Raw genomic sequence first — 13,913 nt, 5'->3', positions numbered from 1 at the left:
TTGCCTTTAGGAGTAGGGTTTACCACAGCCCAAGGGAAGGGGAAAACGCACAGCACCATGGCAGATGCGTCTCCAAATCGATCCACGCAGGCTCATACTTGGAACCCCCAAGAGGCCATGCTGCATCTCACATCATAGAATAGGAAGCCTGGATGGTGGCTGTGGAACCCCATTTCTGGAAGTCAGGGATGTGCTCGGCCAACAGTTGATTTTGTAACGAGTGGGACGAGACGCCATCTGAAGATTGGGGGTCGATACGGCTTGCGGGACGTCTGAGGTTCTTGCTCCGGGCCTTGCGAATCCTCGAGACCAGAGGTTTAGGGACCACCATTCTGTTTTTCTTGGTCGACATGACGGGGTTGTTTCTCCTTCGGGAGTTTCGGTAGTTATGCGTTGGACGAATGCCCTCTACGAAACAAGCTGCGAGACTCCAGCAAGACGTTTTGCCTTCAAGTCGTTGGAATGCCTAAGCGAACAACGTTAACCAATTTCGCTTCTATGGACGTACGCAGGCGCTGTCACTTTTCGTTTCTGTCTTCTTTCTAGTTTCTGAAAAACGGAAAAGCAGAAAAACAGAGAAAGATTCTGGAGGCAATCCGAGTAGGATGCAAACATAAGAACTAACCTGGTTCAGACTAAGGTTGGAGCGGACACTATTCTTCCAGCCTCGTTGCCGTTCTTTTGGCTTCTCGGTGTTATCTATGAACCACTGATAGAGGTCCTTTAACGTCATTTGATGTGCGTCTTGGCTGATGAGCGCCTTGTATACCAGATCCGCATACGTTTCTTTCTTCTGTCTCCTGCCGGTCTCGGCTTGAGCTGAAGCAGGTGACGCGCTGGACCTCATGCCTATATCGTCGAACACCGTGCGGCATGCAGGCTCTACTACAAAGGGACTTCGCTAGGCGCCAAAGGACTCAATGCCCGCCCTCAGTCGTATTTTCGTTCGAAATTGCAGCACTTAAGAGCGGTTCTTCGTGGCACAATGCTCCCCAGCTAGACAACAGTCTACATGGCGCTTCGAAAGCCGTGGCTGCATAAGTCTGCATCTGATAAGAGTTGCGGGTGGCTTCAGAATTTCATTGACGACAAAGTACCGGACTCAGAATTGATCAATCAGGTCGAAGGTCATACATTATCGAGTGTTCAGTTGCATGGGTAACGAGATATGCTCGAACATGGCTCCCTCGACATCCAGATTGACGGACAGGCAGTGCTCCCATGAAATCATTCGCAGCCTGAAGATGTTCCCCCAAACAAGAAATCATTCGACGTAGCTCATCTTTGACCTCATCCGGTGAGCTAATTCCTTGCATCACGTTCTGCGAAACTGAATATGGTGCTTGTGGAAGGATCCTCTCCTGGTTCACAAATGGTACACTAGAAGCCTGACCAGTGTTATCCGGCATGGCGCTAGGATCATTCGATTGTACACTTTGTGGGCAAGATACATCGATGCCGTCGGGCACGTCTATGGATAGCTCATGGCTTGAACCATCACTATCAGACACATATATCGACGGCTCTCGGTCTGTTGCGGCACCCTCTGGTCCATTTGCGTGCGATTCAAATTCAAAGGGTGTATGAGCATTTTCTGAACCATTCGAGGTAGCATCCGAAACTGCAGTAGAAGGGCGGTCCATAGATGTCGGCGCAATGCTAGCGTCAAGATCGATCAGACTCAGGGCGGACATTCGACTAAATTTAGTGGGTATATAGGTGCCATCCGTGCCACACGACAGGGTTTGAATTTCGGCGGGGGGTACAAAGCCCGGAAAGACTCAGTCTTGCGTCCGGCGTTTCGTAGAGTTATCCGGTTCGCTCCAATCAACCTTCTTGATTGTACTTGTGTCTGAAAACCTTGAATCGGAGGACGACAGATCCAGTCTCGCAGAAGCTGGGAAAACCGCGGGAAAAGTCCAATCCTGAGTTCGGCGATTTACATCTGTCGCATCAGCGGAACGCGGTCTGACCTTGATTGTATGAAGGTCATTGACCTGCGCCGGTGCGGAATCGATCCACGATGCATCAAGGTCGATTAATGATTCGCGAACAGTTAAGTGCGCTGAGTCGTCGTTCCGAAGGGGTAGGTCGGATAAGGTTGTTCTTGTATAGACAGCACGGGCGTGGTCGGCGTAGTTAGAGATGGTATGAGGATCGAAAAGCTTCTCCAATGGGGCTTTGAATGCTTTCATATTCGGTGGCAGGTGACGACGACGATGAGGGTGCAATAGAGGCGACTGGTGAACACTGAGCTCAGGGCCGTAGACTTCGTATATGGTTTCTGCATCGTCGAGTCCAGACTGGTCTAAGCCGCTATTGTCATGGAAAACCCATTCATCGTTCGGGGTGAAAGACAGATCGTTTGGAGGTCCTTGAGCACCACCCGCCGAGAATAAGGATTGTCTGCTGCCTCCCTGTGCCTCCCAAGCCTTGTAGGCGCCCACAAGCCTAGAGAGTGAAGCAGCCGGGTATTTCTCACTTGTGTTGTAGATGTACGGGTGTGTCTGTATTTGTTGTATGTGAGGTCGTAATTTTGGATCCTCGACCATGCAGTAAGCAACGAGATCCTTGAGCTGGGATGAGTAGTGATCACCCTCCAAACGAGGACAGTTCTGTTTTAAATAGGAGCCGAAGCGAGGAATATCGATCCTTGTGGTTGCGTTTGGTGGTAACCCGGAGGCAACCTCATAAGCCATAGATCCGAAAGCCCAAATATCAACCTCCATGCCGTACGACACAGTGGTGTCGAATAATTCAGGAGCCATCCATTGCAACGTCCCTGTCACTGTTCTTCTCTTATCGAACCGCGTCTCAATGATTCCCGCCACGCCGAAGTCGCAAAGCTGGACTCCCCCGAGCTCGGTGACGAGGACATTGGCACATTTGATATCGCGGTGAATGATGCCTTCCTGATGGACCCAATAGATTGCCTCGGCGACCTCGCGAAGAATCGGGACGATCCATTTCTCAGGAAGCCCGCCAGTCGGTCGCATGAGTGACGCTACACTACCACCGGCGCAATACTCCGTGATCATCCATACTGAGTGTCCGACGAGCAGAGTGTCGATGACTGCGTTGATATTTTTCGCTCCGCTGTTTCTCAGCCGCTTCAAGGTATTTACCTCTTTGAGAATATCGCTCAACGTATCTGCCGCACCTGGCTCTAGCGAGTCTCCTTCCTCAATGCTGATAATTTTGACGGCGACGACTTGACCTGGCGCTGGGCCCGTCGCCTTATACACACGGCCAAAGCTTCCCTTGCCGATAAGCTCTGATAGCACGTACGGCGGTGGATGTTCGCCAGCAGCGGCGCATAGCTTAGCAATGGATATCTGCGCCCTCTTCGCGTCGTCAACGGCTTTCTGCTTTGTCGCCGAGAAATCGACAGAAGCACGCTGCAGTTGCAGCATCGTTCGAATTGAGAAGTCTGAGAGGACGATAGGATTGAATGATTCGACGTAATAGTCACGGTGGACAACAGTGGGGTAGCGGTTATCCTGCGGGCTCGAGGGCGACGTTCTTTAAGGAAGATCAGTTTCTTCCTTAGAATAATCAGGCTGTTAACGAGCTTCACCGGAATAAAAGGGACCAACCGTTCCACTTCAGTATTGACGGTTGAGTTTGGATTTCGATGGGCTCGGTGTATTCTGGGGTGTGATGACGTGGAAGTTTGACACGGCTGATAGTTAGTTGTGCTCAGGGCGGCACCCCAATAAGTAGCATTTGTCTGGAAAGCAGGCGGAGCTCCAGTGTCACTTAGGGGGTTAATTTTGGTTTCATGCGTAAGAGTTCGATTGGCTCGCTCACGTGAGCTATTCGCGAATCTTACCCCACGGTCGGGAATATCGAGATCGGAAAGGAAATACTTAAGTCCGGTTGCGATCCAATATCGAACGTGGATTCCACGAAAGGACGAATACTTATGCAACGTCAGAAAAGCACTTCGTTTCTGTAGTCTATTTCTCACAAAGGCAACCTGGACCAGGCCGAACCCGAGGACCATACGGCCGACGTTGGAACCAGGCCAATCCCAGGGAAACCGACCAAGCCGGAGCAGGTTCCCGACGAGGAAGATCCAAAAGAGTCCTAACCCGACAGCTACCGAGGAATCGGAGGCGCTGATCACCGTAGCTGCGGAGACCACGCGCCCGAAGCGCACGATCGTCCGATCGTGAAGAGCACTTGAGGCGCTCGAACCCAACACACAGATGACAAACGACAGTACAGCGATGGAGATTGTAGTCGACGACAGCGAATGAACGCACAACACACACTTACAATACTACAATACAACGTAAGACAGTCGAAGAATACAGTCGTGGCGACGCTCCTCCGTGATCTGAGCATCGACAACTACGACATCATCGCTATATAGGAACCATGGAGGAACCCCTACAGCGCAACAACCCACCATCCGGCCAATGACCGATTCATCTGTCCTACCCCTCTAGCGAGGGAAGAGGACCGGCCAGGGTCTGCTTCTTTGTCAACAAGAAGCTCGACCACTCTCGATGGCAAATTAGGGAGAACAGCAGAGATCTCTGCACTCCGACTACCGCAATAGACGACTGTACTGAAACAAGCCTGGCGCTACACAATGTGTACGAACCGTCAACGAGGGAGGAAGATCGACAGCCGGTCCTACAGCAGCTACGAACAACACTGGAAACACACCAGCACGTTGAGCAAATCGTCGTCGGTGACTTCAACCTACACCATGAGCTGTGGGGAGGCTGAAGAAGGAGATCACCGGACAACTATCGACCTCTGTCTTGTTACCCTAGGTCTCGTTGACCGAATGATCAGATGCGAAGTAGACAACAACATCGACCACGACTCCGATCATCTACCCATAGCAACGTCGCTGCACCTAGCAATGACCGAGCTATAGCGAGAGGAGAAACGAAAGTGGAAAGCTATTGATAAGGAAACATTTATCGAGACTCTCCGTGGATCGTTGCCGCAGCTACGAAGACCAAGAACGAAGGCAGCGCTCGACGGATACGTAGGGAAAACCATAGACGCCCTCTCAGTCGCTATCAAAACCGCGGTCCCGACCAGCACCCTTTCGCCAAAATCCAGGAGAGGCTGGGACGAGCAGTGCGCAGCCATCCTGGCCGAGACGAAACGATTCCGCCGCGACCACAGCGAGCGACAGACAGAGGAGAGCTGGGAGGCATACAGAACAGCACGCAACAAGAAAGGCCGCATCATCAAGAAAGCTCTTCAACAAGCACATCGCGAAGCAGTGGAAACAGCGGCCGAGTCACCTAGATCGCTGTGGAAGATCGCCAAATGGGCCCGGAACAGACAGAGCCAGCCGCCGACCGTTACGCCGGAAATCAGGAACCCCAACACGTCTCAGGTCGCCGCAACGCCCGAAGAGAAAGCTGCACTCTTCAAGGAGACCTTCTTCCTCCCGCCACCCGAGGCAAATCTCGAAGACATCGACAACGCATCGTACAGCAACCAGATTGGCCTGCCGCCAGTGTCGGAAAGCGAAGTAGAGGATGCCATCCAGGAAGCAGCACCGATGAAGGCCCCGGGCCCCGACGGCATCACCAACCTGGCACTCCAAGTGGCGAGACCTTGGATCACGCCATATCTCGTCCGCATATTCAATCAGAGCCTCCGACTAGGATATTGTCCACAACACTTCAGAAAGTCCACCACGGTGGTACTCAGGAAGCCAGGCAAAGACAACTACACAGTGCCCAAAGCATACAGGCCGATAGCCCTCCTGAACACGGTGGGCAAGATCATGGATGCCATCATAGCGAGGAGACTGAGCTACCTTGCCGAAACACACGGATTGCTGCCAGATAGCCACATGGGCGGGAGAAGACGTCGGTCGACGGAACACGCACTGCACCAAATCGTGGATAGGATATACGAAGCCTGGGGTTCAGGACAGGGAATGGTAGCAAGCCTACTTCTCCTGGACGTGTCAGGCGCCTTCGATAACGTTTCGCACCGCCGACTCCTGCACAACCTGCGGAAGAGGCGGATCGACGAAGCGACGGTGCGTTGGGTTGCCAGTTTCCTCGGATGCCGAGAGACGGAGATCCACGTGGACGGATTCCGATCCGAGACCTACAGACTCGACACCGGCATCCCACAAGGGTCGCCCCTTTCGCCGATACTCTACCTCTTCTACAACGCGGATCTCTTGGATAGCTGCAATGAGACCGGAGACACGAAAGCCACCGGCTTCATCGACGACGTGGCGATCCTTGCCGTGGGAGACAGCACGGAGGAAACCTGCCAGAAGCTCCAAGAAGCGCTTCGGAAAGCCGAGACGTGGGCTCTCACTCATGCGTCCGTCTTCGCGCCCGAAAAGTACCAGCTTACCCACTTCACACGATTCTCAAGGCCATCGCAGAAAAGACACAAGCCCTCCGAGAACAGGGACTCGAAGTCGAGCTCCGATGGGTACCTGCCCACATCGGCATCCAGGGCAACGAAGCAGCAGACATCGCCGCCAAGGAGGCGACGGGATGGAGGCCAGACGGACAGACAGGTTCCAGGGTAGACAAGCCGAGAGTCTTGTTCAAACTCAGGTTGACAGTCAAGACATGGTCGCATAAACAGTCCCACCACACGTGGCAAACCAAATGGGAAACCGAGACACGAGGGAGAACATCGTTCCGTCTCACGCCGAAGCCGACAAAGAAGGTCCTCGAACTCCACGAAGGCCTCAGTAAACGCCAGAGCGCAGTCCTGGTTCAGATGCGCACGGAAAAGATCGGGCTCCAGGACTTCCTCTTCAACCGAAGAGTACCGGGCATCACCAACGCCAACTGCCCATGCCGGGAAGGACGGCAAACGGTATCGCACATCCTGCTGCGATGCCGCAGATTCCGACAACTCCGGTGCCAGAAATTCGGAACCCTCCCAGGACGACACAATCTCCGGGTCATACTGAACAAGCGCAAAGCAGCCGCCAAGGCAATCAGATTCATAGAACAGACCGAGATCCTTGGGCAACACGGGATCGAGTCGCAAAGCAGATCAAGCTGAACTTTGGGGGGAGACTGTAGGTACGCTGAACCGTTGTACGAGGAGAAAGACCTTAATAGAGCCTAGACACACGTGTACATTAGTAGAGAACCGCGAACTACACGAGGTGGCAGCCAAGGGTAGTTGAGGTTGGAGAGCAAAAGTGGGAAATTTAGAGACAGCTGGTCGGTGTTTTGCACTGGCGAAGTGGGGCGATGCGGATTAACGTCCGGAGCGCGTTGGCTGTTGGCCAAACCCCGCTATCCGGGCATAGCTGCTGACTAAAGCGGCCAAAACCGAGTAGGAATGTATCGAGCAGCAGTTAGACAGGCAGGGGTCATTCTGTGTATATTGATGAGTATGACGAATGAATGTCTATGGGAAGAAACCCCATATCTATATAGTGAGTGTATGATCCCCTTATATAAGGATACCCTTGCTAGCCTTATTCATACTTCTGGTTAAGCATGAGTCAGATCGCTTGGGGCGAAACAAGTACCGTAACGAATGTCCTGGGGCAGTCTGACACACCCCCTTAGGTTCAGGCTTTGCCTGAAGCTATGTCTGCTCCTTCACTCCTCTTCCTGTCCCAGCAGGTGAGTGATGTCAACGAGACGAAGTGAACGAACGAAATCGGCGTGTTTAACACGGTTGAGAGGCTTCGTGAGCCCATCGGCAATAGTGTGGTTTGTATCCATCCAGTGGAAGTTGATATCTCCTTTCTGACACACTTGCCTTGCCCATAGGTTCTGAATGTCGATGTGTTTCAGCTTCGAGACCCGATGAGGTTTCTCAGCAGTGAGGAGACGAAGAGTTTGTTGGTTGTCACAGAGTATGGTTGGAAATCCGTCCGGTTGGATCTCTAACTCCTTCATCAGCCTGAGCGTGGCGATATACTCTCGAGTTGCCTGGGTGAGAGCAATCAACTCTGCTTCAGTTGATGAGGTGACGACACACTTCTGTTTGGTGGCTTTCCAGTCGATAGGGCCTCCAAACAGCATTGTCACATACCCTTGACTACTCCTTCGAGTGTTGAGGTCGTCTGCGAAGGCAGCGTCTGAGGAGCAGTAGAGTCTTCCTTCGGCAGATCCGTCGTACTCGATTGCAAGTCCTTTCGTTCGAGCCAGGTATGCCATACATCTGTCTGCTGCTACGATGTGGTCTGGGCCCGGGTTCTGAAGGTATTCAGAGAGTCGCGATGTGGTGTACGAGATGTCTGGTCTCCCAATCACCGCGGCGTAGTTGAGTGAGCCGACTTTTCTCTGATAGTTGTTGATCGTCTCTTTGGAAGCTTGGCCGTTGTATTGAACCAGCTGTTCAAGACTCATAGGTGTTTGAGGCCATCCTCCTTGAGGATTAATCTTGTATTTAGTGACCAGTGAATCAATATAGCTGTCAAGGCAGAGCCATATCTTTCTGGCGTTGAGATCGCGAATGATCCTAATGCCTAGGAACCATCGAAGATCTCCCATGTCTCTTAGTTGATAATGAGATTGTAGTTTGTTAGTGAGTGTTCTTGCCTCATCCTCCTTGCTAGGTAGGAAAGCAATCACGATGTCGTCCACAAAGACAAAGATGAGGATCCCATTTCTAATGAAGACGCATTCATCCTCTTGAAGCTGGGTAAAACCGATTTCCTTCATCGTCTTTGTGATGTGGCGTTGCCAGAGAAGGGGTGACCTTCTGAGGCCATAAAGAGCCCGGAGAAGCAGTAGAACTTGCCCATACTCCTCAAAGCCTGGTGGATAGTGGACATAGACCAATTCATCTAGCCATGCATTTGTGAAGGCGTTGACAGCATCTTTCTGCCAGAATCTCAGACCGAATCTGGCTCCAAGCGCCATCATGGTTCTAAAAGTCCTAGCTGCAAGCGTCGATGCTGAGGTGTCTAAATCACTAGGAGGCTGAAGATTGCCCTGAACGCATATTCTTGCTTTGAACTTTTGCAAGTACCCATGCTTGTCGAATTTGTACGTGAAAACCCATAATAGCGGTATGATGAAGTGTTGCTCTGTGTTGACATTGCTAGACTTGATCTTCTTCCACGTACCGATGTTCCAGTGGTGCTGAAGTTCTGCCTCGCAGGCTTTCTTCCAGTCAGTGAAGAACGGGTGTCGTTGAGCTTCCCTCCAGTTCCTAGGTGGCGGAGGAAGATCTCTCTTATGTCGTTTGTTGTTGTGATTCAGGCTTGCAGAGTGGTATGCAGACCCATTAGTGGTGATGTATGCCATGTATCCTTTCTGGTAGGCGCTATCATTGTAATCCTGTGCTTTCCTGCTAGGTTTTCGAGTCCTTGGAGCTTGAATGATGTTTGCTAAATCAACTCCTTGCGCAGTATCGTGTTGTTGTCGCTTTCTGGCAATGTTGGTGGACATGTTAGATGAAGTGACGTCCGGGGTTGAACTGAGTGGTTCATTGGAGTCCTCCGCTGTTTCTAGCGCCCCCCTAGGTAGCTGACCTAGATCCCTCTCTGTTTGATCGTTCTGGCTTGCCTGGTGACCTTCTTGTTCGTCTTGCGAGGTGTCACTATCAGTTCTGACAATGATGGTATCAAGAATCTCCTCGTGGGAATTTTGATTATCTGAAATGTGGTCTGATTCTCTGTCTCCTCCAGTAGTGTCAGGGGAAGACGAAGGATTTATCAGAGAGCTTGAGTCTGTGGTGGGTTCTGTGGCTTCCATCCCCCCAGCTGTAGAGATATCCAGGCTGGTATCAGAGCCATCAGATCCGTAGTTATATGGTTGTTGATCTGGACAACTTTTTGTTGAGTTGCTTTGTCGTGCTTGTCGGGATTCAGAAGCTAATGCTGCGGGTGGGCTTGTAATGCTCCCTAGGTAGGCTGAATCACTCATGACTGCCTCGATCGTGAGGTCAATATCAAGGTTGAGATCGACTAGATCTAGCTGACCAGCCTGTGCTCTGAGCAGTTCTAAGTCATCTGGTGAGCTTTCTACCGCTGGGTCGTAGACGATAGTTTCGTCGAAGGTGACATCTCTTGTCCGGAATACTTGTTGTAAAGCTGGGATCCAGATTCGATAGATGTTGGTACTGTCGTAGCCACATAGATAGCCAATATGCGCTCTTGGTGCCATTTTGGCTGTTCGCTGGCGGCTAGCGAGGTAATCCTTCGTCAGAGGGTAGGCCCTGCATCCATACCTTTTTAGGTGTGCAATTGAGGGTTTCTCCGGCCTATTCATTCCTCTGTTGGCATTGAGCCACGTGTTGAGAACGCCTTGGGGTGTCTTCCAATGTATCTTCCTGCGCGGAGTCAGGTTGCCAACGTATACTGATGCTGCTGTAATCTCCGGCCATAAGTCGGACGGGAAGTTGGATTCAATCCCCATTGCTCTCGAATCGTTGAACACGACTCCTCCAGCCCTTTCCCCTGGTCCATTCTGAGCAGATGTGTATGGTGCGGTTCGCTCCAGTATGATACCTTCGTCCGCAGTGAAAGTATCTATGTTCGTTTGAAGAGCCATGTCTCCATCCAAACGGATAAACCTGACGATGATCCCATATTGAGTGTTGAGGAACTTGACTAACTGCTTGATGAATTGGAGACCTAGGAGACGTCGATGGGCTAAGGCTCTCGTGAGCTTGTGCTTGGTGTGACCACAGGTGGCAATGATGTTGACCCTTGCACCATTATAGGCTTCTTCCATCAAAAAGAAGTCCACATTTACCCTTTCGTAAGGATAAGTGGTCTTGTATGTTGGAGAACGTCGTGAAACTATTCGCTTTGCCCTTGCTAAGTGGCAAGCCTCGCAATCGTCAGTGTGTGGATTCTCAACGCCAGCACCTGTGCATGCATTGTTCAGATGCTGTAGAGCCTCCTTGCTTGGGTGTCCTAATCTCTGATGCCAAAGACGACCCGTTGCATTGCTCTGAGATCTTGGTTTCTTGCTTGACGTGAAGAAGGAATTCCCAGACTGCTCGTGTGGGCGTTCAAGGTGATACTGTGAATTGCTTGACCATACTCTATACACAGAGTTACCGTCGCCATCCTCAAAGCATCGTTTTCTTGCTGAAAACCAAAGATCTTGTTCTTCTAGCTTGATGGTACTGATCAAAGTAGTTGATGCCTGTGGAATCAGGTATGCGTTGGGAATAGCAAGCTCTAATTCTACGTCCGTAGGGTTGAATGCTCTGACGATGAGAGAGCCCTTGGCGATTGCTTGAATCGGTCCGTTGGGTGTGTCAAACGCCTTCTTAACTGGTTGAAGATATCGAAATCGTGATCTGTCCCATGATAGAGGGTCAGAAGCGCCAGTATCGACGAGAACTGCGTTCCTAACCTCTTCTCCATCCGCCACATGCTGACAGCTGCCGTTTGGTTCTTCCGGGGTGCAGAGGGAGTCTGACCAGTCCGTATCAGAGTCTGAAGGTGTGATTGCTCGTATATGGTGAACTTTTCCGGTTGAAGTGGTTGAATGGGTTGATTGCGGTACTGAAAAGTTGTTGGTTTCGTTGTACTTCTTGATCTTCTCCGCTATCCAAGTCTTCTTACTTAGAAGAGCTGTCGCCTGCGCTTCCTTGGCAGCGCTAAGCTGAAGTCCTTCTGGGCGAAGTTGACGGTTCAGATACCAGCACTCAACATACCAGTGCCTTTTCCCATCAATGGGACAAGTTGGAATTGTCTTTCCTGGCTCGCTGTTTTCTTTCCCAGTCGATGACGTGAGGTTGGAGGAAGTGGCAGCCTTGGAAGATGCCTGAGAAGATTGCTCCTCGTTCTTCTGCTGCCAAGTTGCATAAGCTCCTCCTCTTGTATTGTGGTCTTCACCATAGCCAGCCTCGAGCCAAGCTCTGAATTGATGAAGAATGGTGATGCCAGAGAGTCTGTTCTCTGTGGTAATATTGTCGACTGCCTCCTTGGTAGTTTCCCTAGCCAGTGGAGCAGCAAAGTCAGGGTAGACTGCCTTCAAAGTGGTGAGAAGGGTTACTTGTTGATGAGTAACGCTCATCTCTTCACAGCCAAGTCTGACGGCCTTTGTGAGGTAAGTCTCACACGTCTGGATCCAATCCGTGGTGTTGGACCGCTTGATTCGAATGAGATGATCTCGGTAGTTCTTATACGCTAAGATCTTCTCAGCCTCAGGGGTCCGTTGATACCTTCTCTTAAGGATCGTCAGGATCTCCCTTGGCGTATCTGCATCACCAAGCCAAGACAGCATTGATGGCTCAATCGTTGTTGTAATATCCCTCATTGTCTTCTGGAGAGCGTGAACACGTCTCTCATAACGCTTGAGTTCTTCAGGATATATTCTACTCTGTGCTTCGTAGACAGAGAGCTGTTGCACATTCGGCTCTTCCGCAAGCGTAGGTCTAATAGGCTCAATGGGTTGGGTGGATCTTTCTGGATCACAGAAGTCCCAGACTCCATTAGCCTTGGCGTTCATCCTTATGAAGGTGTACCAATTTGACCAATCTCCTTGCCCCTGAAGGCGAATGGAAGAATGACGGGATGCCATGATCAATAATGGCACTGTTGATGTTTTGATACTCGTGGAATAACTGAAATCCCGCCTGGCTACTGTGACAATAGTTCAGGGGTGTAGTGGCAGTTCTGGAGCTATTCAGAGTCCAGAGAGGCTGCGTGAGTCTACTGGGCTCATAACTATCGAGCAGCAGTTAGACAGGCAGGGGTCATTCTGTGTATATTGATGAGTATGACGAATGAATGTCTATGGGAAGAAACCCCATATCTATATAGTGAGTGTATGATCCCCTTATATAAGGATACCCTTGCTAGCCTTATTCATACTTCTGGTTAAGCATGAGTCAGATCGCTTGGGGCGAAACAAGTACCGTAACGAATGTCCTGGGGCAGTCTGACAGAATGAATCAAATCAAATCATTAATTAGCAACACCATATACACGCCTCAAGACCCCAATGAAGTCTGTCTGTGTTCCGCAATCTTGTGGCCTTTGTCGATGCCAGATCGCCCTAGGCGACACAATCGTCGCCGGTAAGGTAGCTCTTTTATCTTCTGTATCATAGTTCTAATGGATCCAGTGCGGAGAGACGGCGCTGAGCGATCTCAGCCGTACTCATACAGTGTAGTAGGCTTCCTCGACAGCTCTCAAGAAATTGAGTATGTTCAGTGTCGCGGGAGATGCCAGAACGACGAGAAGAGGATTGGCTGTCACCTTGACTGCTACAGTTCAATATCCATTGAGACCTTTTCGCAGACCTACGAAGTGACTGCACCCGACTTCGAATCATCACAATTAGCGAACTGCCAGCGTTCCCGCTGGTTACGGTCCTGGCTCGCCTCGATAATCAGAAGGGCGACGCACTCCCGCCTTCCTTTGGAAGTCTGCAGCGACATCGCAGTTCGGGCTCTTGATCAACAGACCAGCCGTCGAATGGCCGTTTGGTATGCCGAGAGAAAGTGCGGCGAGTTCGCGAGAAACGTATCACAAGTCGCCCTTTCAAAGAAAATATATGTTCGATACGCATACTTCGAGGGCACCCGATACATTGCGCGATTGACAAATGCAGCCACCAACAATAGAGATATACTGGTGTTTGATCCACTGTCGCAGACACCAGCTGCAAGGTTGTACGTTTCTAGTGATCACCTTGGCATTCGACAGTTGTTATTTGTCAATTCGTCAAGCAAACCTGCGATCATCCAAGAGCCGGATGTCTGGTGGAAAACAATATGCCTTGGCAGTCTGGGCAGGTTCATTCGAACCCGAGGCGATGTGCGCAAGCATTCGGGATAAGGAAATTCTTGACAGTATCTAACTTGGGTGGCTAGGGCTCGAAAATGCGTGTACTTGCAGGCGAGAGCTTGCAATTACCACAAGTTGCCTGGGGCTTACCTCAAGCAGTGTATAAACACCTTCGCCTAGAACCCCTTTGCAACGCCGAATCAACCTATCGCATGTCGGTAGTGCCATGCAA

The 13,913-nt window shown here is 51.0% G+C and overlaps 6 protein-coding genes across 6 annotated transcripts; 3 read left to right on the top strand and 3 right to left on the bottom strand.

The window, feature by feature from the left end:
- Nucleotides 1–127: 127 nt before the first annotated feature.
- On the bottom strand, nt 128–847 carry CTAM01_16921 (uncharacterized protein; the record flags this gene model as incomplete). The annotated part of the gene is made up of 2 exons (XM_060532913.1): nt 128–466; nt 626–847. 2 exons carry the CDS (start codon nt 845–847, stop codon nt 128–130), a joined length of 561 nt encoding a protein of 186 aa, XP_060372514.1.
- Nucleotides 848–1,781: 934 nt separating this feature from the next.
- CTAM01_16920 (STE/STE20/YSK protein kinase) lies at nt 1,782–3,413 on the bottom strand (the record flags this gene model as incomplete). The annotated part of the gene is made up of 1 exon (XM_060532912.1): nt 1,782–3,413. One exon carries the CDS (start codon nt 3,411–3,413, stop codon nt 1,782–1,784), a length of 1,632 nt encoding a protein of 543 aa, XP_060372513.1.
- A 551-nt stretch (nt 3,414–3,964) lies between these two features.
- Nucleotides 3,965–4,093, top strand: CTAM01_16919 (uncharacterized protein; the record flags this gene model as incomplete). The annotated part of the gene is made up of 1 exon (XM_060532911.1): nt 3,965–4,093. A coding segment is annotated over one exon (129 nt), but the record flags the coding sequence as incomplete, so codon positions are not given.
- Nucleotides 4,094–4,600: 507 nt separating this feature from the next.
- Nucleotides 4,601–6,535, top strand: CTAM01_16918 (zinc knuckle; the record flags this gene model as incomplete). Its single annotated transcript, XM_060532910.1, has 2 exons — nt 4,601–4,816; nt 4,895–6,535. The coding sequence occupies 2 exons, from the start codon at nt 4,601–4,603 to the stop codon at nt 6,533–6,535; spliced, it is 1,857 nt and encodes a 618-aa protein (XP_060372511.1).
- Nucleotides 6,536–11,211: 4,676 nt separating this feature from the next.
- On the bottom strand, nt 11,212–12,470 carry CTAM01_16917 (uncharacterized protein; the record flags this gene model as incomplete). The annotated part of the gene is made up of 3 exons (XM_060532909.1): nt 11,212–11,241; nt 11,298–11,380; nt 11,510–12,470. The coding sequence occupies 3 exons, from the start codon at nt 12,468–12,470 to the stop codon at nt 11,212–11,214; spliced, it is 1,074 nt and encodes a 357-aa protein (XP_060372510.1).
- A 423-nt stretch (nt 12,471–12,893) lies between these two features.
- On the top strand, nt 12,894–13,902 carry CTAM01_16916 (uncharacterized protein; the record flags this gene model as incomplete). Its single annotated transcript, XM_060532908.1, has 3 exons — nt 12,894–12,969; nt 13,068–13,711; nt 13,768–13,902. Coding segments are annotated over 3 exons (855 nt in total), but the record flags the coding sequence as incomplete, so codon positions are not given.
- Between the last annotated feature and the right edge of the window lie 11 nt (nt 13,903–13,913).

This window comes from Colletotrichum tamarilloi (genome assembly GCF_030869305.1).
Source record: "Colletotrichum tamarilloi strain Tom-12 chromosome Unknown Scaffold_283.1, whole genome shotgun sequence".
Lineage (NCBI taxonomy): Eukaryota > Fungi > Ascomycota > Sordariomycetes > Glomerellales > Glomerellaceae > Colletotrichum > Colletotrichum tamarilloi.
The sequence above is the reverse complement of the archived record's forward strand: the minus strand, read 5'-3'. Positions and strand labels throughout refer to the sequence as shown.